The sequence below is a fragment of the Giraffa tippelskirchi genome, chromosome 5 (assembly GCF_054371585.1).
Source record: "Giraffa tippelskirchi isolate mGirTip1 chromosome 5, T2T-mGirTip1v1.2.pri, whole genome shotgun sequence".
Taxonomy (NCBI): Eukaryota; Metazoa; Chordata; class Mammalia; order Artiodactyla; family Giraffidae; genus Giraffa; species Giraffa tippelskirchi.
This window is the reverse complement of record NC_137279.1, coordinates 99,185,442-99,209,115: the sequence shown is the minus strand read 5'-3', so window position 1 is coordinate 99,209,115 and position 23,674 is coordinate 99,185,442. Positions and strand designations below refer to the sequence as shown.

The window sequence follows — 23,674 nt, the reverse complement described above, 5'->3', positions numbered from 1 at the left end:
ACATTTAGATTTTATCCTACTATATTTTCACATGTGATAGTTTTTTTTCCTTCCAAGCATGTAATGGGGCTCAAGGATCCCCCAGGCCCACTCTCATTAGATCTAACTTTTCCCCTGCATTGGCCTTTCTGATCTAGTTCTCTGAAATAGAGATAGATAATAGAGAAAACGTATTTTTCCTTTAATCTTTTTTTTGAATTTCAGGCCATTATGGGTTTTATTCTTTCCTGCACAAATTTTACTTTTTATAGTCACTCAATAAATACATGTAAATAATTTTTAAATAATAATTTATTAATCTGATCCATTCATTTAAAGGTAATGACTGATGCCTCCAAGTTTACACCCACAGATGCTGTTGGATAGGACTGGAGAATCTGGAAAACATTCCTCTAGACCCTCCTGGTATTGTGTCACAAGATGTCCTTACCAGAGCCAGAAGAGTGACTCTCAGTGTATGAATGAGGGGTGGCGAGGGACACATCTGAAGCTGACTGTGCAGTACCTGGAGAGGGAGAGACAGAGCTGCAATGAGGTCTGGAGGGATTTAGGGAACTCTCTTCAATGACTGCTCCCAACAGAAACTGACATTTTTTTCCATTCATTCACATACATCTGGAAGTGGGAAAGGTAGAGAGAGAAACACCAAACTGGTATCCAGTTCACAGCCAGTGACCCTCTGGTTATCTGGGGAAGGGACTTACACGTGAAATGTGAATTTCCCAGTGTGTTTCACTCCTAGAGCTTGTGAATCTAGGGACTTGCAGGTGGGACCTCATAGGAAGCAACCTTATCTAGGTTGGGCTGTGTGAGTCTGGGCAATTTTTGTACTCTCTATTCTCCGTGATTCTGCAGCTGGGTATTGCTGCAGAAAGGAAGGATATGGAAGTAACCAAGTTGGGGTTTTGCCCTGTGTAAGCCTGAAAACTCAAGCTTGCTTCCCTCGAGGCCCTTTTCTTGTTATAGAGCTGAGGTATGAACTCTGGGTTCTATCCATGAAAGCCAAAGGTAGATACTATCTCAGGAAATAAAAACAAACCAGACAAGTCACACATTTGGGTAACAGATGCTTTCAAAGATATACTTCCCTGCACCCACCAAAATTTTGGCAAAACCTGGGAACCTCATGCACTGGGACAACAGTCTGTTGTGGCTGAGTCACACCACTATGGGCCGCACTCTCACATCAATGGCTGCAGTTGTGGAACATGGTCTTAACCCCTAATTGGCTGCTGCTGTGATGTTTTCAGGGCCCTGGCCACCATATTCCTCATCATGACAAGGGAGAATATTTGGGTAGAAAGTGTGGAAATACGGTCCATCTGCATGAGGGGGAGGAGGGTGGCAGTGCCATCCAGAGCATGTGGTAGTGACATGAAGGTGGGATGTGGTTCTCCCTCTGCTGAGGGCACCATGGAAGCCTTGGCTCTACCATCTGACAGTCAGGCCATAAGCCCTTGGGGCAGCACCAAGTAGTACAGGGAGTTACAAGAATGGGCATCACATTAGATAGCCCTGAGGATGCGAACAGCTTCTCAGGTGGTGCAGTGGTAAAGAATCTGCCTGCCAATGTAGGAGACACAGGTGACGCAGGTTCAGGCCCTGGATCAGGTAGACCCCCTGGAGAAGGAAACTGCAACCCACTATACAACATATTAAAAAGCAGAGACGTTACTTTGCCAACAGAGGTCCATCTAGTCAAAGCTATGGTTTTTCCAGTAGTCATGTATGGATGTGAGAGCTGGACTATAAAGAAGGCTGAGTACTGAAGAACTGACGCTTTTGAACTGTGGTGTTGGAGAAGACTCGTGAGAATCCCTTGGACTGCAAGGAGATCCAACCAGTCCATCCTAAAGGAAATCAGTCCTGAATATTCATTGGAAGGACTGATGCTAAAGCTAAAACTCCAATACTTTGGCCACCTGATGCAAAGGGCTGACTCACTGGAAAAGATCCTCATGCTGGGAGAGATTGAAGGTGAGAGGAGAAGGGGGCGACAGAGGATGAGATGGTTGGATGGCATCACCAACTCAATGGATATGAGTTTGAGCAGGCTCTCGGAGTTGGTGATGGACAGGGAAGCCTGGGGTGCTGCAGTCCATGGGGTCGCAAGGAGTTGGATGTGACTGAACTGAACTGAACTGAACCAGTATTCTTGCCTGGAGAATCCCATGGACAGAGGGGCCTGCCAGGCCACAGTCCATAGGGTCTCAAAGGAGTCGGACATGACTGAGTGACTGAGCATGCATGCAAGAAGATGAGAACTAGCCCCACCCAGAGCAAGCCACCTAGCATCTTCATTTATAAAGTAGGGACAATAATACCTGTCCTGCTTACCTCTCTGGGCTAACTGTGAGGAAGAGTAGGGTATTGCACACCAGTGTCTTTATAGCTGCAAACCTATATGCCCTTGTGAGACTCCCTAGATGTGGATAGAACCGGGAGTTTTCAGTGCCCTTTCTACCTTTTCCTTGGCCAGCATTGCTGAGTACGTTTTCCAGCCTCTCCCGCAGGCGGTCATTGATGAATACAGATTCCTCCAGGCGCTGGCGCAGGTTTTGGATCTCAATAAGATTCTTTTCCAGCAGGTCGGCCCCTGTCACATACCACCAAGACATGGGAGAGGTAGGAAATGGGGAAGGCAGATCCCTCATGGGACCCTCTGCAAGCTCCCTGCCCATATCCATACTTCTGTCAACTTCCTCTGCTCACCTCAGCACCCGGGAAGTACCAGGCAACTTTGCTTAAAGCAGTCCTAGGCTTTCAATCCCATGACAACCCTCTGCTAGGAACTCCATGAGGCCTCCTCCCAGGGAGAAGCTGAGTGTACCTGAGGGAGATGGACACTGGGCTGGTGAACAAGGGTGAGAAACCACTAAAGTGCTCTAGGGAGGATTGGCCTAACAATGATAAAGCGTGTCCACCTCCTCTGGTAGAAATCCAGAGGGCCTCCCTCTGTACTTCAGACCTCTCTTACCCTATGATCCATGACTGAACAACCTTTAACATTCACCCAGCAAAAGAAACTAAGGCAAATGCATATGAAATTAGATCAGGCTGTGAATAATGAGTGACAGTGAATGTTTTCCTTGGGTGAAGAGTGACAGGAAGAGCCTGGGGAGGTATCAGGACCTGAAGGAGGACTGAGAGAAGGGAACGCTTTCAAGGATGGAAAAAGAGGCACACAGAGAAGGGTAAAAAGATCAAAAACAGGCTTCACCAGGACACCTTGCCTAGGGCCAGGTTTTTCTCCGAGAATTTCAAATGTTGTTTTGTTATACTGTCTGCATACTGAAACCAAGCTGCTTCTAAGCAGTTCCTTCACATGGGTGCACCCCTAGCCACTGAGTGCCAGGAGGCCTGGCTCCAAACCCACTGACAAAGAATGAGAAGCAGGACTGGCTTATAATTGTATACGAAGTGTGTGTGTCTCTCTCTGTATGTGTGTATAGAAATAGTCTTCCACTCTGCAATAACTCTTGATCTAAGAAGACTTACCTTCCCCTTGGAAGTCTGAACTTAGAAGTCTAGAACAGTCTAAAAAATCTAGAGCTAAAACGTTATAGCACAGAGAAGAGGGAACACACAAATGTGAGGGAACTCATCCTCCTTACAGAGTGCCTCAGAATGCCCCTGCCTTCCTTTCTTCTCCTGCCCAGAGTGAGTCCCTAGGTAGTGGAAATGAGAGGCACGTGGAAAGGATCAGCATTGAGCTGGGGCTTCATTCTCTGGCTGACCCATGGGATACTGCCCCTTTATCTTCTCACCCACTTCTGTGAGCCAGGGTCTAACTGAGGAAGAAAATACCCTCTGGCCAGGAAAGGAATATGTCGTTTCTGTCAATGGCTGTATTTCACCAACTGCTCCTTTGTTATTTTACCAGAGGGCTTGGAGTTGGGCCGGTCCAAAGAGGAGGAGGAGGATAGGTTCCCGGATGCATTCATCTTCTGAGGCTTCATCTCTTCCCACGGGTGACTGCTGCCATGATGCCCAGGGTCTGGTGTCCCACTCTGCTCTGTGGTGCCACCCAAAGGATAGAAGGGCTGAGCAGGTACAGCTTCTGAGTGGTTGTTGGGCAATGAAGCTGAATCAGCAGGAGTGGCTGGGCTGACATCTGTCCAGAAAGGAATATGAGTGAGAAACAAATGGGGAAGTCAGAAATGAAGTGTTTTAACAATAATTATACTGGGTTGAATAGTATCCTCCAAAAATTCATGTCTACCTGGAACCTAAGACTGTGACCTTATTTGAAAATAGAGTCTTTATACATTTAATTAGTTAAAATGAGATGATACTGGATTAGGGTGGACCTTAAATCCAACATGACCGATGTCTATATAAGAAGAGAGGAGACAGAGATAGGAGATACACAGGGGAGAAGACCAGGTGACAATGAGGGTAGAGATTGGAGTGATGCATCTTCAAGGCAAAGGATGCTCCCCACAACCATCAAGTCAGGAAGAGGCAAGAAAGAAGGGAGCATGGCTCTGCCGACACCTTGATTTCAGACTCCTAGTTTTCAGAACTGTGAGAGAACAAATTCTGTTGTTTTAAAACATCCAGTTTGTGATATTTTGTTACAACAGCCTGAGAAAACCGACACAGCAATCCATGGAATGAAGACTAAGGTGAATAACAGTGATCAGTTGATTGCTTAGTATCAGCTAAGAACTCATTTCCCAAGGACTATCAATTTCACCCCAAGGTTACTGGCACTCCTGGCCTAAGATATCAAGAAGCAGTTGCTAGATATAATGTCTGAGGGTCACAGTGCACACAGAAGAAAAGTACAGGGGCCTCTCTCCTCGTTCCCTCTAAGATCCTCAAATGCTGGAATGATCCCAGAGAGGTACATCAGACATGTCTCCTCCAACTGTAGGAATCACTGCCAATCTTAGAAGTCATGAGAGTAAGGACTCTCAAACTGGTCTGTGAACGTGTGATCTTCTCACCCAACAGTCTATGCCCTTGCCAGCAAATAGCCGCTACTTCTTCCTGAGCCTGTTCTGTATTGGGATTGTTGGTGGAAGATGAGGAAGGGAAAATGGCCTTCACTTTTGGCTGACAAGCAGCAAACCTAGACAGAGTGGCCTATTCCTGGTGGCTCCCACTACTCCTGCCTGAGCTGACTCTGGCTGCCTTCTGAGGTTGAGGGAGTGTCTGAGGAAGGCAAGTGGTGATTGGCAATCCATCCAGAATGGCTCATGAGAATGTAAAAAGAATTCTGAAGTATAGCTCAGATTGTCTGGCTCCTGTCCAAAGAATGACTAGGGTGCACTATTTTTGCATAGGGGATTATAGAACCAAAAAAAAAAAAAAGGGAATCTATCATTACAGCTCAATGATGCTATGAGAACATTTATATCATGTTCTTTGCTGGTTCCCTTCAGACAAAAAACCCGGCTGGGTGACAGGGCCATAATTCAGAGAAAAGTTTGAGAGCCCTCTCCTTTCATGGATTATTATCAAAGGCCACAGAACAGTCAGGTTTCTTCTCTGAGCAGGGTCAGAGTGAGGTCTTATTTTCCTCAACCAAGCCAAATTCCTTCAGGGAATTGCTTACTTAAATCAGTATCCTTCCCTGACTTGCATAATATCAGATATAACTAACATTGCTGTGAAATAAAGAGTAAGGTAGACTATGTTAAGCCTTTAGTTCAAGGCATTAACTTAAAGTAGAAATTCAATCAAAATGTGATTCCCAACCTTTTTCCTTTATATCCCCTCCCCAGAAAATCAGCTTAACCTCAGCCAAGGGCATACAAGGTTTCTAGTCGGTCAGCAACAGTGATCAGCATGTTCTTGTCCCATTCTTCCCTTGCCACACAACATGGGAAACATGTCCTACATTGTACATGGAAAGCAGCAGAGACGAGCCTCCTGGGAGAGGAATTCAGTCTCACAGTGATGCCGCCACACACCATTTGTGGCACTAGAAATTTTGGCCCCCAAAGAAGGAGCAGTGATAAACCATTGCCCCTCTGAAAAAAATGATGACTTCAGGTGGGAAAAAGAAGGGCTTAGTCTCCCTCAGAAAAGACAGAGATAATAGAAAATAAGGCTGATACTTTCTGAGAGTGCCACTCCAGTGGCCACATCTCAAATGTGGCCATTTTAACAAGTAGTGGCAGGAACTGCAGGTAAGGAGAAGGCATGTTTTCCCTGTTCCTGCTGTCTCTCAGGGAAGCACTGAGGTGGAACCAAGTGCCTCTGGGCAACTGAGTTCAAGGATGCACAACAAATTCCCATCAGCCTCTTGGACAATGTCACATACACAACAAGGGCAGCCTATTCATTTATAGTGGGCTTCCCTGCTGGTTCAGTGGTCAATAATCCACCTGCAATGCAGGAGATGTAAGAGAGCTGGGTTCAATTCCTGGGTGGGGAAGATCTCCTGGAGAAGGAAACGGCAAGCCACTCCGTATCCTTGCCTAGGAAATCCCATGGACAGAGGAGCCTGGTGGGTTGGAATCCATGGAGTCACAAGAGTCGGACACTACTTAGCAACTAAACCACAACCAAAATCATTCATTTATAAATCCATGGGTGAAAGTATACGTGTATAGAGTCTTGTCTTCTTTGCAGAGGCTAAGCCTTTGTGCTGGGCATAGGGGAAGAAAGAGTGGAATGGGAAAAACACTGGCTCCAGAAGCCTAGAGAAAGAGGTGTGCACAGGGGTGACTCCCTCCCAGCTTGGTCCGTCACTGCTCAGGCCTTAGTGCAGTGGGCACTCCAAGCTTTAGAGTCAGCCAAGATCACAGTCAATGTTACTCCAAGATGGACTGTCTTCAGTAAGTTCCCTGACCTCACTGAGCCTCAGTGTCCTTAGATGTGCTGCAAAATCAGGACACCACCACTAATTTAAAAAGATTGCTAACCTGATTAAATGAGGCAGCATATATATAGTGATCAATAATATAAGCATAATAGATGCTCAGTAAATGTGAATTTTCTGTCTTCCCTTGACTGCTATGCTCAAGAGGAGACATGCTGCTTTGCTTCTCGTGTAAAATGAGAAACAGGAATAGTTCCAGGTCAAAATCCATTATGGCTTATTCATGCCTCATTAGAAAAGACCCTGATGCTGGGAAAGATTGAAGGCGGGAGAAGGGGAAGACAGAGGATGAGATGGTTGGATGGCATCACCAACTCAATAGACATGAGTTTGAGCAAGTTTCAGGAGATGTTGGAGAGGGAAGCCAGATCATGGGTTTGCAAAGAGTTGGACACCACTGAGTGACTGAACAACAAAAACAACAACATGCCTAAAATATTCAGAAAAAATAAAAACAAACAGATACAGCCACGGACTAAGGATGGTTTCCTGGTCCCTGGTTGTTTACATCTGACTCTGTATGCGTCAGATGCTTTCCTCAGGAGGGAAAATAAAGGGAATGCTGAGCAGGAGAAAAATGAAGGCTTGATTTTAAACTTATTCTCTTCCTCCTACCCTTACCAAAGCTACCCAAAGGGCCCCCTTTGGGGAATTCTAGGGAGTGGCATGGTGGTGATGGATTCAGTCAGTCCCAGTAACTGATGGTTTAGAGGATATTACAGCTGAATTATTAGAATGATGGGTGGGATCTGTAAATTCACAGATGATAGAGAATATTTAGTGGTGAATAAAAATAGGAAAAAGTAAAAAATATAAATGTAAAAATAAATAAATAATAGAAAAAAATGGGCTTCTCTGGAAGCTCAGATGGTGAAGAATCTGCCTGCAATGCAGGAGACCTGGGTAAGATCCCTGGGTTGGGAAGATCCCCTGGAGAAGGGAATGCCTACATACTCCGGTATTCTTGCCTGGAGAATTCCATGGACAGAGGAGCCTGGTGAGCTCCAGTCCATGGGGTTCCAGAGTCGGACCCTACTGAACGACTAACACACACACAAAATAGAAACTGTGGCTGTTTACCCAAAGGAGTTCAGGATCAGAGGTCCAATGTTAATGACATTCGTGTCTGTGGTCTGAAAGGTGACATGACTGTGTTGCAGGTATGAGGGAGCATTTGTCCCCTCCCCTTCCCAAATCATGACCCCTCCCCTCAAATCCAGCACCATGTATGTGCCTGACGGGGGTCTGGTGGTTGATGAAGTGTGGCACTAGGAGTGGAGAAAAGCTATCTGACACCCCTGCAGCCTGTGCTTGGCACTGAATCCCTGACCTGTGCTCAATCAGGCGTGTCACAGTAGATCTGCAGGGTGTGGCTGCCAAGATGCCTCCTCTTGGTCTAGACAAATAAGCAAGCGCCCAGAAACTGGAGGTTCTCTGGGTACTTACTGGCCATGTCCACTGCAGGGCGCACTTTCTGCTCATCGAGCAGCAGGTAGGTGCTGCTAGGGGAGTAACGGGCGGTGGACTGGGCATGGCTGCTGGAGCAGGTCTGGGGCCTAGTCTGCGGCTGGGCATCCTGCTGGGTCTGCAGGACTTCGGTCTGCTTACCCCTCTTCTGACTCTCCCTTAAGATACTAGGAAGTAAGAAAGAGGAAAAGCGAAAAGTCACCCAAACGTCACAGTTATACTGATCTGGGGGCCTCTTAGAGGAGAGGCCCCAGGAGTCAAGGAGATTGTTCCTTCAGAGAAGAAGCCGAACAATCCATTTATATTTGGGGGTAGAGTTGGGAGGCAGGGAGAACAACACTGTCCAGTGCCTTGGCCACAAACATCCTGAGAAAGAGAGAAGACTTGTCAGGCTCTTTAACACTTTGACAAGACACCCACAGGCCCTTAAGAGTTCAACATACCCTGTGACATAATCCATTAAATAGTATTTGTGGTGGCCCATTTAAAACTGGTTCCTGAGGCAATGCTCCCTTCTGGGTGTCTTGTAGTTTCCAGACCTTGGGCTTCCCTGGTGGCTCAGTTGGGAAAAAATCCTGCCTGCAATGTGGGAGACCTGGGTTTGATTCCTGGGTTGGGGAGATTCCCTGGATGAAGGGAATGGCTACCCACTCCGTTATTCTGGCCTGGAGAATTCCATGGACAGAGGAGCCTGGCGGGCTACAGTCCATGGGGTCACAAAGGGTTGTACACAGAGTCAGACACAACTGAGTGACTTCTACGTACCCTAGTCATACATAATATAAATCTACGTCATATTTATAATATAAATCTTTTTTGTTTGAAAGAACTTTGTAGCCATTCAACATCTGCCAGCACTTGTTGGGTCACTCTTAAAGATTTAAGATATGATCTCACTCCAGTTTTTAAAGATCTAGAGGAGGCCAGAGGTGATCCCTGGGAGGATAGGAAACTCCTAAGACTGGAGAGTTAGGCTAAATTACTAAATTACTAAGTGAGTGAATTAATATGAGCCTTGGAACCAGAAGAATAATAAACTAAAAAATCAGGAAATGAGACCACCTTGTCACTAAGGACACACAATGGTTTGATGGTGTAATCAGCTGTTTGGTTTTCATGGGGTGAGAGAGCTGCTCCTCCACTGATCTTCTGGCCCTTGCTCTGGATTCTTGACTAGATTTTATCTTTCATAGCCCCTGAAAATTTGGAGTTACCTGAGTTGCTGCAGTAACTGTTTTCTTTGATTCTTCTTACTTATACAGTCATCTGAAAACCAAATTCAGAAAAGGAGCAGTCATACTTTAAACAGCTCTCATTTACCAAATACAAGCACACACTGGGTTCTCTCTCCGGGGTCAGAGACACATAGCTGCTTGATGCTTAAGTACAGGCTTCTCTGAATTTTCTCAGGAGACACTGGGTTGAGTGTTTAGAGAGCATGTCTGGCAAACTTCCGTGAACCCACCTCAAAGATCATCAGTTACTTCTACTTGCTCTGCCCTGAGTCAGAGTAAAAAGTTGAAAATAACTCTTTTCCCACAGATCATGGGGTACTTGTCCAGCTGTCCTCTCAATCACCCCAGCCAGAGCCTCGCAGTCCTGCCATGGGGCGGGTTCCCAGTCCCGTGTCTGTGTGTCCCATCAGTTTTCATGCAGAACCTGTCTCCGCAGAGGTGACAGCCACCCTGTCCCACCTCTGCATCTGCCATCAGGAGCCTGCATAATGGCCTCAAACCAGCTCTTACTACGTGCCCTCAGGTCTCTAGGCAATATTCTATGTAACTGGCTCCTGAAATAATAAATATTCCCACAAAAGTACTTCTACATAGAGCGCCTAAACCATTCCCAGGGACTTCCCTGGCAGTCCAGTGGTTAAGACTTCACCTTCCAGTGCAGGGGATGCGTGTTCGATCCGTGGTCAGGGAACTAAGATCCCGCATGCTTCATGATCAAAAAACCAAAACATACCAAAAAAAAAAACCATTCTAAACAATTCCCAAATCAGCATGATTCTCTTATCATTCTTTTCAAGTGCTCTGATTAATATTGTTTATTTGATCCTAAGAACAATCATGCAAGAGTTAGGGGCTCGTATTATTTGATCTAAATTTTTTTAGGTGAGGAAACAGGTATCAAAAGAAATATGAACATGTCCAGAACTGGTAATGAACACATACAGGCTAGAGCAGAAGTCTTTAGATTCCTAGTTTAGGACTCTTTTCATAGCAACCAGGTGCCCCATTCCACCTCTCTTTCTACCAGTTAGTTTCAGACACATGCTGTCACCCCTAGTGAAGCCTCCTGCCATAGCGGCCATGCTCCACGAGACACAGAGTGGCTGGTAATCATCATGGCATCCCCAACCCTGTGTGCCTCTCTGTTGTTTCTCACCAGCCAGCCCTGACTCGGCCATGGCCCCAAGATGGTGATTACAGAACAGGACACCAGATTCAAATGTCACTTGTGAATGAGTGCAGGTCTGGGAGTGTGAATGAGGGAGGGACTAAGGGCCCTCCTGAGCCCTGGGGCTGGCTTACCTGTGTTGAACTTGCTGGCGAGGCTCTCTGCCAGCTGGCTGCCCTTGGCCAGCTGCTCACGGAAATGCTGTTCCATGTTATAGTCAATCTTCCTACTGCTGAGGAGCTCGTCAAAGGTCTTCACTGTGTTCTGAACATGTTGGATGAGAAGGGAAGAGACAGCCCTCCCAATCCTTATCTTTTCCCGCAGGTGGGTCAACTCTCGAGCCTGATCCTGGATCAAGGAATATTTCCTAAAATGGGAAGTGGTAAGGGTAGAAAGGGGTGGTTGATAGATCACGGTACTTCAGCAGAAGGTGCTTTGAGAATTTCACCAACAGAGTCCCCACGCGGAACACTAGCCGGTGTTTAGTGACTGGAATGTGGTAAAGGGAATGAAGGAAGGAAAATAAGAGAGTGTCTCTGAGTAAAAGATTCCTTCTAAGATCATCTTTCTCCCTGCTCCCATACTTTGAAAAATGGTTTTCTTTTCTAGTTCTACTTTATTTATCAATTAATTAATTGGAGTATAATCACTTTACAATGCTGTGTTAGTTTCTGCTGTACAACAGGGTGAATCAGCTATGTGTATCATATATCCCCTCCCTCTTGAACCTCCCTCCCACCCTTCTGGGTCATCACAGAGCCCTGAGCTGAGTGACCTGTGCTATACAGCAGCTTCCCACTAGCATCCATTTTACACATGGTAATGTATATGTCACTGCTACTCACTCAATTTGTCCTACCCTCTTCTTCCCACTCTGGGTCTACATGTCTATTTTCTACATCTGCATCTTTATTCCTGCCCTGAAAATAGGTTCACCTGTACCATTTTTCTAGATTCCATATATGTGTGTTAATATACAATATTTGTTTTTCTCTTTCTGACTTACTTTACTCTGTATGACAGACTCTAGATCCATCCATATCACTACAAATGACCTAATGTCATTCCTTTATACAGCTGAGCAATATTCTATTGAATATATGTACCACATCTTTATCTATTCATCTGTTGGTGGACATTTAGGCTGCTTCCATGTCTTGGCTATTGTAAACAATGCTGCAATGAACATTGGGGTACATGTGTCTTTTTGAATTATGGTTTTCTCAGGGTATATGCCCAGTAGTGGGACTGCTGGGTCATATGGTAGTTTCATTTTTAGTTTTCTAAGGAACCTCCATACTGTTCTCCATAGTGGTTGTATCAATTTACATTCCCACCAATACTGCGAGAAGATTTTCTTTTCTCCACACCCTCTCCAGCACTTATTGCTTGTAGATTTTTTCATGATGGCCACTCTGACCAGCATGAGGTAATACCTTATTATAGCTTTGATTTACATTTCTCTAATAATGAGCAATGTTTAGCATCTTCTCATGTGTTTGTTGGAGAAGGAAATGGCAGCCCACTCCAGTATTCTTGCCTAGAGAATCCTGTGGACAGAAGAGCCTGGTGGGCTGCTGTCTACGGGGTTGTACAGAGTTGGACATGACTGAAGCAACTTAGCAGCAGCAGCAGCATGTGTTTGTTGGCCATCTGTATGTCTTCTTTGGAGAAATGTCTATTTAGGTCTTCTGCCCATTTTTCAATGACATCATTGTCATCGTGGAACTGCCAATTAAAACAAGAGTAAGCTACTACTAAATGCAAATCAAAACTATAATAAGGTATCACCTCACACTGGTCAGAGGGGCCAACATGAAAAAAAATCTACAAACAGTAAGCTATTACTAGAGGCTTCCCTGGTGGCTCAAACAGTAAAGATTCCACCTGCAATGTGGGAGACCTGGGTTTGATCCCTGGGTTGGGAAGATCCCCTGGAGAAGAGAATGGCTACCCACTCCAGTATTCTGGCCTGGAGAATTCCATGGACTATAAAGTCCATGGGGTCACAAAGAGTTGGACACGACTGAGCAGCTTTCGCTTTCACTAAGCTACTACTATACATCTGTTAGAATGGTGACCATACAGAACACTGACAATACTAAATGCTGGTGAGGATGTGAAGCAACAGATACTCTCATTTATAGCTGGTGGGAATGCAAAATGCTATTTATAGCTATCTTTGAAGACAGTTTGACAGTTTCTTACAAAATTAAACATATTCCTACATATGACCCAGTAACTGCATCCCTCACTATTTACCCAAATTAGGTGAAAATTTATGACCACTTCAAAATCTGCACACAATGTTTATAGCAGCTTTATTCATAATTGCGAAAACTTGGAAGCAACCAAGATGTTCCTCAGTAGGTGAATAGATAAATAATCTGGTACATCCAGAAAATGGAATATTTTTTGGTTCTTAAAAGAAATGTGCAGTCAAGCTATTAAAAGACATGGAAGAATCTTAAATGCATATTACTAAGTGAAAGAAGCCAGTCTGAAAAAGCTAGATAGCATATGATCACAACTATATGACATTCTGGAAAAGCCAAAACTGTAGTGACAGTAAAAAGACCAGTGGTTGCCAGGGATTAGAAGGCAGAGAAGGATGATTAGGTGGAGCACAGAGTACGTTTAGGGCAGTGAACACTCATTCTATATGATACTGTAATGATGGATGCATGTCATTATACTTATGTCAAAACCCATAGAATGTACAAGACCAAGAATGAACCCTAACATAAACTATTGACTTTGAGTGATAATGATTTTCACCGATTGCAACAAATATCAACAAATACACCACTATGGTACAGGATGTTGATACTAGGGGAAGAGGCTCTGCATGTGCAGGGACAAGGATAGGTATATGGGGACTCTTTGTACTTTTCGCTCAATTTTGCTCTGAACTTCTTGTTCTAAAAACAAAGTCTATTTTCGAAAAAGAATGATTGTGAGAATATAAAAATTTTAAATGCATTTGACAAAGTGGGTGGAGGCTTTGTGAACTGAGAGCCCAGCATTTTGATACTGTTTCTGCCAAAGTCTACTGTGCAATTGTGATCAAGCAACTATATCTTTGGGCGTTAGTGTTCTCAGCTCTAAAATAATTCTCAAGTTATTTTTAGCTCTGACATTATTCTCTGGATCAGTGAAATTTAAGTGTTACATATTAACAGAGATTCAATGGAGTATGAAGCAAAACCTGAACCACCTTCAAAGCTGATCCTCAACCACTAAGCAAGTTAGTGATGATTTAGTGTTTCAGTAACTGATGCTCACAGGTAATTATATAATAGTTTAATTCTTTACTAATTGAATGTCTTTGAAAAGTTTTAGGAAAATGGCCATTAAAGACAGACTGACAAATATAACAATCAGGCCATTATTTGGCAATTTTGTAAGCTTATTTTTGAAATTGAGCTAATCACACTATAGTGCATACAGAAGTGGAAATATAAGATTGTACTCATGGAAGTTATATAATGTCATAAACTGATGGCACCTCAATAAAAAATTAGTTTAAAAAATTAAGCTTATACAAATTGCTATTCTAGAAACCAGGGATGTGAGCTTCTGAAGAGAATGGAGTAGAGATGGAAGAGCCTCTGTATAATTCTACCTCTTTAGCACTAATATGGGTCAACTTTTCACCATCAAAACATATGAAGTAATAGGAGATTCTTATGTGCTCCCATCAATGCAGAAAAGAGACACCACTCACGTGACTGGAAGAGTTCCATGAAATCTCAAGTATCCATTAGATCATATGTTTGCTGTATATATGTATTGTTAGGCTTCCCTGGTGGCTCAGTGGTAAAGAAACCGCCTACCAATGCAGGAGATGCAAGAGACTCAGGTTTGATCCCTGGGTTGGGAAGATCCCCTGGAGAAGGAAATGGCAACCCACCCCAGTATTCTTGCCTGGGAAATCCCATGGACAGAAGAGCCTGGCAGGCTACAGTCCATGGGATTGCAAAACAGTCAGACACAATTTGGTGACTAAACAACAACAACATGCATTGTTAATTATAATAAAACCAAATTTCTTTGAATAATATAAAGTAATTATAATATAAATACTATAGACTTTTCTCTAAAGAATTTCCAGGCCGGTCTTAAGAGAAAACCCTACAGTTAAGGTACATAGCTTGAATACAAGCTTGAATACAGGACCCTGAAAGCTGCTATAATAGTCTCTGAAACAAAGAATCTCTTACTTGCTGTGGGACATAGAGGAGAATCCAGGTTTCTCAGGCTGAGTCTTCTGCTCATTCACTCCCCTCTCAGAAGGTCCCTTCTTCTCCAAGGGCTGATGCATCCCAGGCTTCAGTTGGAGCATTTCTTCACAAAGAAACTTCTTGGTGCCTCCTTCAAAAGGAAAGATAGAGAAGAAATGCATCTCCGTGTCCACAATGACTAGCCTCTCCTCCACATCTACCTACAGGAATCAAAACAAAATAATGGTTTAAAAAGGTTGGATTATAAGAAGGGTCCCCCGGAGCATAAAAATCACAAGAGCAGAAGCTACAAGGAAGTAAACAATGAAACCCACAATGTGCTCCCTTGAAGAGTTTTTTATCAGCCATGAGAACCATGGTGATCCACTGGGTTTGAGAAAAGATGCAGCAAGTAGGGGCAGATGCTGCTATAAGGAGGAAGAGGAGGGTTCAGAGAAATTTTAGAATTAAAAACAAGCAAACAATGAAGTAAACACATGAAAACAAGTGGGCTTTAAACTGGGCTAGAGGACAAGTATTTTTGATTCTTATAGTTGAGATAAAGTTCCTCGGGAGTGTCCCCTCAGAAACTAGAAAGCCTTTCTATCATCCCTAACAACTTCTGACAACTATGTAGGCAGAAACAAAGTTTGAGATGTCAGAGTTCAAATCTCAGTAACTGGGACTCAACAATAGCACCATGATAAGGACTCAGAGTGTCTGGTGGCAAATTGTAATCACAGAATGTGGAGGTAGCTACAAAACCCCAGGAAGCCTTGATGGCCTGCCACACTCAACACAAGGCTGTTTCTTTCTGGATATCTCTATCAATAAAGACCACTTCTCTCACCAGCCAGTTTTAATATCTGTGTATGCTTTTGCTGACACTACCAACCAATCAGGCTTGCCTCATAGCTCAGTTAGTAAAGAATCTGCCTGCAATTCAGGAGACCCTGGTTTGATTCCAAGGTTGGGGAATTCCACAAGCTATGTGGTGTGGGCTAAATAAATAAATGAATATTTTTAAAAAAGAAAACAACAAACAATAATATTTTCTCAACACCTTTTATTTTCTTGAAGATACTTTCAATGAAAACAATTCTTGTGGCTTTTCTTAAATGAGTTTAAGACTTCTAGTGATTCTTACCATTTCTCTTTGGAAACTCTCCAGATTTTGCTTTTTAATATTCTTCTAAGAGCATAATAATCAAAAGCTGGAGTTTATGTTCTTACTAATAAATTTAGCATAATAATTTTTCATTAATCATAATCTTTTAATTCCATAATTATTAATATATCCCAAAGCAAAGCAACATTAGATTTCTTTCCCTTAAAGTAGGGATACATGTAGGGGGTTTCATTTAACAAGAAGTCAATTTTAACTTTCCGAACTACCACTCTCACCCGACTTTGCTATTTACAGATGATTGTTTTTGCTTTTAAAAAAAAGTCTGTATAAACATTATACTACTAATGTCTGTTTTCAATTGAATTCTGGATCTACAAGTTACTTTCCACTTTATCACGGCCCTTAAAATATTTTATCTCCTTTAATATGATTAATGGATACTTTATGTTGGTGCTGGTTTTTAACATCTAACATATTTATTTATTCTTTCACTTAGGTCTTAATAGAGTTGCCTGGGCTGCCAAAAAGCCTATTGAAAATGGCCCTTGACAGAACCCAGTAAGATCTAGGCCATAGCAATTTGACTTGAGATGGTACAAACCAGGCTAATACAGGTGTATGGTAATGTACAATGTACTGCTTTTCATTAGGAATCACTAATATTCTAGCATCAACATTAGAGGGTATTCAATGTGCAAAGTAGATCAAAAGATAAGAAATTCTCATGGTTCTCACTTCAACAGTTTAACTTACTCATCAGAAAGGGGAATCATAGCTATGAAATGGAAAGTGGTGTTAAAACTTTAACACCACAGACTAACACTGCCTAGCATCTGTGTGACAGTGGTTCATTATAAACAACCTTGTTACTATTTTTTGGGGAGGGTGGGGGGTATTTATCTGTTTTTAAATTGATGTATAGTTGGCCACCTGATGCAAAGAGCAGACTCATTGGAAAAGACCTTGATGTTGGGAAAGACTGATGGCAGAAGAGGGTGTGTGTTAGTCACTCAGGTCATGTCTGACTCTTTGCGACCCTTTCAGGCTCCTCTGTCCATGGGATTCTCCAGGCAAGAATACTGGAGCAGGTTGCCATTTCCTTCTTCAGGGGATCTTCCCAACCCAGAGATCAAACCTGTGTCTCCTGCATTGTGGGCAGACGCTTTACCATCTGAGCTAGGATGTGGCAAAGGATGAGATGGTCAGATAGCATCACCAACTCAAAGGACATGAATTTGAGCAAACTCCAATAGATAGTGGAGGGCAGAGGAGCCCAGTATGCTGCAGTCCATGGGGTCACAGAGTCGGATACCACTTAGACACTGAAAAACAACATTATTATAGTTTTGAACAGTAATATTTATTTGATTTACTTATGTATTAAACCTATTCAGTGTTCTTCAATCCATGTCCTTCATTTCCATGTTTCCCTTGGGATCACTTAGTGAAAGTAAAAGTGTCCCACTCTTTGGGATCCCATGGACTGAAGCTCTCCAGGCTCCTCTGTCCATGGAATTCTCCAAGCAAGAATACTGGAGTGTGGCACCATTCCCCTTCTCCAGGGGATATTCCTGGCCCAGGGATTGAGCCCAGGTCTCTTGCATTGCAGGCAGATTATTTACTGTCTGAGCTACCAGGGAAACCTCTGGGATCACTTAACTTCTGCCCAAAAAACTACCTTCTGCATTTCCTCTAGTGAAGGCATGCTGCTTATCTGGAAAGGCCTTTATTTCACCTTCCCTTTGCAAGATATTTTGTCAGGGACTAAATTGTAGATTGGAAATTATAGTATTTTAGTTCTTTAATAATGAATATAATGTGAAATTTTTTTCTTTTGGACATTTCTATGATGTTTCTGTTTGCCTTTGATTTTTGGCAGTTTCACAGCCATGTACCTAGATGTGGCTCTTATTTTTATCCCGTTTGGAGTTGGTAGAATTTCTTGTATATTTGGCTTCCTAGCTCATCAGTTATTTTTTCATTGACTGTTACATTTTATAAAATTGTTTTCAATCCACATTCCATCTCCTACCATGTAGGATTTCGCCCTTTATAACATGATCTATGTTCTTTTTTTAAAATTTATTTTTAATTGAAGGATAATTGCTTTATAATATTGGTTTGATTTCTGCCATACATCAACATGAATTAGCCATAGGTGTATATATGTCCCCTCCCTCTTGAACCTCCTTTCCACCTCCCACCCCTCTGGGTTGTTACAGAGCCCCAGTTTGAGTTCTGAGTCACACAGCAAATTTCCATTGCCTATCTATTTTATGTTTTTCCAGTAGTCAAGTATGGATGTGAGAGTTGGACCATAAAGAAGGCTGAGTGCCAAAGAATTGATGCTTTTGAACTGTGGTGTTGGGAAGACTCTTAAGAGTCCCTTGGACTGCAAGGAGATCCAACCAGTCCATCCTAAAGGAAATCAGTCCTAAATATTCATTGGAAGGACTGATGTTGGAGCTGAAACTCCAATACTTTGGCCATCTGATGTGAAGAACTGACTCACTTGAAAAGACCCTGATGCTGGGAAAGTTTGAAGGTGGGAGGAGAAGGGGATGACAGAGAATGAGATGGTTGGATGGCATCACCGACTCAATGGACATGAGTTTGAGGAAACTCCGGGAGTTGGTGATGGATAAGGAAGCCTGGGGTGCTGCAGTCCATGGTGTCACAAAGAGCCCGACATGACTGAGCAACTGAACTGAACTTCCCATCCCTGACCCCAAGAGATTACCTGAAGTGCTGCTACTTTTTTTCACCCTCTTTAGCATCTGCCCTCTACCTAGCTTCTCAGCCTCTTGTTCCTTGCCAAGAACTGGCAAATGCCCTGAGGGGCAAAGGCAGAGAATTAGTTTCCTTCCAATGAGCCTCTCTCTAGAACTGGCTCTGTGTGTCCTGACTGCACTGGTAGTTTTCCAAAGACTTCAAATAGAATTCCTTTAAATCAGATTTTATCTACTTGTTTTCAGAGTGTGTGCTGGTTTGCTACAGATACTCCATCTATAAATGTTTGCTACAGATACTCCATTTATAACTGAAAGAGGAAATCTACAAATGCCAGGTAAATTAAATTTTCCTACTTTGATTCCTTAGGAACAACAAAAAAGAAGGGGTCACTGATACATATTTGGATTTTTCTTATATTTGGGTAAGTCTGATTTGGCTCCTGCATTGTAAGTGGGTTGGGGTTTCCCTAGTGGCTCAGTGGTAAAGAATCCCCCTGCAATGCGGGAGCCTCAGGTTCAATCCCTGGGTTGGGAAGATCCCTTGCAGAAGGGAAATGGCAACCCACTCCAGTATTCTTGCCTGGGAAATCCCATGGACAGAGGAGTTAGCAAGCTACAGTGCCTGGGGTAGCGAAAGAGTCGGACATTACTTAGCGACTAAACAACAAGTCTGGTTGTATACTAAAAGCACTTCCTAGAATCATGTGCAAAAGATTTTCCACCATGAGCTGAAAAATCATCATATCTGCATAGAAGTCCAAGAATTTGATGAAGTTTGATCCAGTTCCTTGCTGAGCTGTCTGCACTTCAGTTAGATCACTATCAAACCTTGCCAGTAACCAGTTTTCCAGCTACTGGTCACTAACATTCGGGAGAAGAGGCTAACCAAACCATTAGACATCCTTAATTTATTCCAGGGAATATTGAAAGTCAGCAGTGATATAGTTAGAAGTGGAAATAAAAGGCTTCATAATAACAAAAATAACAGCTTTCTTGGAGCTTTACTGTGTGACCAGCACTGTTCCTCAGTGCTTTACTATATAATAATTTATTAAGTCCACATAACAACTCTGGAACATAGTGTAGGATTTTACCACCCTCTTGTTGCAGAGGGAAACACTGAGGCAGTAAAAGGCCGAGCTAACCTTTTAAGGGTCCCACCACTATGGTGATGAGACCCAGCACTCAGACCCAGCCAGAGCCCTTCTCCTTGGCCATCATGTGCAGTGGTAACTGAGAAGGCTTCACTAAGATTTGCCTCTCTTTCTTCTTGTTCCACCTCCAAGATTTCAAAGAAAAAAAGAAGATTGAAAGGAAGGCCTACGAAACATTTAGAACTAATTAACAAATTAAGGAAGAGAAGAATGTAAATAAAAACCAGTTAATCTACTCTGAAACAGACTCCATGGTTCCAGAGATGATGTGATCATATCTCCCAACCAGAAGTGTTTACGGGCCTTGATTCTTCTGGTCTGAACAAGGGAGTTCCCTAGAGAGGCTCCTAGGAAAAAGGGTTAACAGTGTCTTTTATGTTCAAAGGGTAGAGGGGACAGCTGAGCACCTCTTCTTGACTTAGAGAAGAGGCAGTGCTCCTAAAGGGACAAGGAGGAGGGAGAATATCCCATAAAAAATGAGACAAATTCATGCTTTTCTAAGTTCATTAATGACATAACCCTTTCATATTTAGCCATATCCATGTACTTTTATTGGGGCTTCCCTAGTGGCTCCGTGGTAAAGAATCTACCTGCCAATGGGGGAAAGACAGGAGAGGTAGGTTCCATTCCTGGGTCAGGATGATCCCCTGGAGAAGGAAATGGCAACCCACTCCAGTATTCTTGCCTTGAAAATCCTTTGGACAGAGGAGCCTGGCAGGCTGCAGTCCATGGGGTCGCAGAGTCAGACACAACTGAGTGACTGAGCATGCATGGGTACCTTTATCATTGAAAACTTAATGCTTCTTTTACAGTGATTCAGATTTTTTTCTTACTCTGCTTTTTTGTTTGTTAGGTCATTTAACACATCTTTGTTTATTTTCAAGTCCTTGTGTAATAGTCCAGCATCAAGGCCACCTGAGAGTTGTCTTTTTGTTGTTGTTCAGTCACTGTCATGTCCAACTCGCTGCAACCCCATGGACTGCAGCATGCCAGGCTCCTCTGTCCCCCACTATCTCCCAGAGTTTGAGCAAATTCATGTCTATTGAATTGGTCATCCTTTTTTCTTTTGATTATATGTCACTTTTTGCTTCACTGTGCCTCCAGTAACTTTTTAATATGTGCCAGATAGTGTGTTTGACAGTGTAGAGGCAAAAGTAAATATTTACTCTCCAGTATGAATATGCAAGAAGCAACAGTTAGAACCCTGTATGGAACAACTGATTGGTTCAAGATCGAGAAAGGTGTACAACAGGGTTGTCTGCTGTCACCCTGTTTGTTTAACCTATATGCTGAGCACATCATAAGAAATGCCAGGCTGGATGAGTTACAAGCTGGAATCAAGATAGGTGGGAGAAACATCAACAACCTCAGATATGTGGATGATACTGCTCTAATGGCAGAAAGTGAAGAGGAACTAAAGAGCCTCTTGTTGAGGGTGAAGTAGGAGAGTGAAAGAGCTGGCTTAAGACTAAATATTAAAAAAACTAAGATCATGGCATCTGGTCCCATTACTGCATGGCAAATAGAAGGTGAAAGTAGCGACAGAAGTAGTGACAGATTTTCTTTTCTTGAGCTTCAAAATCACTGCAGACAGTGACTGCAGCCATGAAATCAGAAGATGATTGCTTCTTGGCAGGAAAGCAGTGACAAACCCAGATGGTGTGTTGAAAAGCAGAGACATTACTCTGCCAACAAAGGTCCGTATAGTCAAGGCTATGATCTTCCCAGAGGTCACATACAGTTGTGAGAGCTGGACTGTAAAGGAGGCAGAACGCCAAAGAATTGACACCTTTGAACTGTGGTGCTGGAGAAGATTCCTGAGAGTCCCTTGGACAGTAAGGAGATCAAACCAGTCAATCTTAAGGGAGATCAACCCTGAATATTCACTGGAAGGACTGATGCTGAAGCTCCAGTATTTTAGTCATTTGATGCGAACAGATGACTCACTGGAAAAGTCCCTGATGCTGGGAAAGATTGAGGGCAGGATGAGAAGAGGACATCAGAGGATGAGATGGCTGAATGGCATCACCAATGCAATGAACATGAACTTGGGCAAACTCTGGGAAATGGTGAGGGACAGGGAGGCCTGGCGTGCTGCAGTCCATGGGGTCACAAAAAGTTGGACACAACTGGGTGACTGAACAACAACAATAATGAACATGCAAAGAAATAGAGGAAAACAACAGAAAGGGTAAGACTAGAGATCTCTTCAAGAAAACTGGAAATATCAAAGGAATATTTCATCCAAAGATGGGCAACATAAAGGACAGAAATGGTAAAGACCTAATAGAAGCAGAAGAGATTAAAATGAGATGGAAAGAATACACAGAAGAACTGTACAAAAAAGATTTTAATGACTCAGATAACCACGATGGTGCAGTCTTTCACTCAGAGCCAGATGTTCCGGAGTGTGAAGTCAAGTGGGCCTTAGGAAGCACTGCTGCCAATAAAGCTAGTAGAGATGATGGAATTCCAGCAGAGCTATTTAAAATCCTAAAAGATGATGCTATTAAAGTACTGCACTCAATATGTCAATAAATTTGAAAAACCCAGCAGTGGCTGCAGGACTGGAAAAGGTCAATCTTCATCCCAGTTCCCAAGAAGAGCAGTTCTAAAGCATGTTCAAACCACCAGACAATTCCATTCATCTCCTATGCTAGTAAGGTTATGCTCAAAATCCTCCAAGCTAGGCTTCAGCATTATGTGAACCGAAAACTTTCAGATGTTCAAGCTGAGTTTAGAAAAGGCGGAGGAACCAGAGATCAAATTGCCAACATTTTCTGGATCATAGAGAAAGCAAGGGAATTCCAGAAAAACACCTACCTCTGTTTCATTGACTACATTAAAGCCTTTGACTGGGAGGATCATAACAAACTATGGAAAACTCTTAAAGAGATGGAAATACCAGACCATCTTACCTGTCTCCTAAGAAACCTGTATGCAGGTCAAAATGCAACAGTTAGAACTCTGTATGGAACAACTGATTGGTTCTGGGTTGAGAAAGGAGCACGACAAGCCTGTTTATTATCACCCTGTTTGTTTAACTTATACACAGAGTGCATTATGCAAAAGGCTGGGCTAGATGAGTCACAAGCTGGAGTCAAGATTACTGGGAGAAGTATCAGCAACCTCAGATATGTGAATGATACCACTCTAATGGCAGAAAGCGAAAAGGAATTAAAGAGCCTCTTGATGAGGGTGAAGGAGGAGATTGAAAAAGCTGGCTTAAAACTCAGTATTAAAAAAATTAAGATCATGGCATCTGGTCCCATCACTTCATGGCAAATACAAGGGGAAAAGGTGGAAGCAGTGACAGATTTCCTACTCTTGGGCTCTAAGATCACTGCAGATGGTGACTACAGCCGTGAAATTAGAAGCTGATTGTTTCTTGGCTGGAAAGCTATGACAAACCTAGACAGTATATTAAAAAGCAAAGACATCTTTTTGCCAACAAAGGTCTGTATAGTCAAGGCTATGGTCTTTCCAGTAGTCATGTACAGATGTGAGAGTTGGACAATAAAGAAGGCTTAGTGCCAAAGAACTGATGCTTCCAAATTGTGATGTTGGAGAAGACTCCTGAGAGTCCCTTGGAAAGCAAGTAGATCAAACCAGCCAATCTTAAAGGAAATCAAACCCTGAATACTCTGGAAGGACTGATGCCGAAGCTGAAGCTCTAATACTTTGGCTACCTGATACGAACAGCTGACTCATTGGAAAAGACCCTGATGCTG

The 23,674-nt window shown here is 43.1% G+C and overlaps 2 protein-coding genes across 27 annotated transcripts in view; one reads left to right on the top strand and one right to left on the bottom strand.

Annotated features, from left to right (window-relative positions):
• Positions 1–276: 276 nt before the first annotated feature.
• The window catches only part of LOC145505531 (myomegalin-like), a 28,307-nt gene continuing 4,909 nt past the window's right edge, over positions 277–23,674 (bottom strand). For 14 of the 26 annotated variants that reach the window (XM_081487927.1, XM_081487923.1, XM_081487929.1 and 11 more), the window contains 7 exons: positions 14,929–15,079; positions 10,840–11,072; positions 9,517–9,568; positions 8,282–8,469; positions 3,881–4,114; positions 2,465–2,596; positions 277–505 (listed from right to left, as the gene is read on the bottom strand). In XM_081487927.1, coding sequence (XP_081344053.1) covers positions 414–505; positions 2,465–2,596; positions 3,881–4,114; positions 8,282–8,469; positions 9,517–9,568; positions 10,840–11,072; positions 14,929–15,050 — 1,053 coding nt within the window. In that variant the 5' untranslated portion in view covers positions 15,051–15,079 and the 3' untranslated portion in view covers positions 277–413. Of the gene's footprint in view, positions 506–2,464; positions 2,597–3,880; positions 4,115–8,281; positions 8,470–9,516; positions 9,569–10,839; positions 11,073–14,928; positions 15,150–23,674 lie in introns of all 26 variants that reach the window. The other 12 variants (XM_081487907.1, XM_081487912.1, XM_081487913.1 and 9 more) reach the window with 1 other exon arrangement.
• The window catches only part of FCGR1A (Fc gamma receptor Ia), a 47,448-nt gene continuing 32,007 nt past the window's right edge, over positions 8,234–23,674 (top strand). Inside the window, 2 exon segments of the mRNA XM_081487901.1 lie at positions 8,234–8,327; positions 19,033–19,124. The gene's annotated coding sequence lies outside the window, so the exon portion shown is untranslated.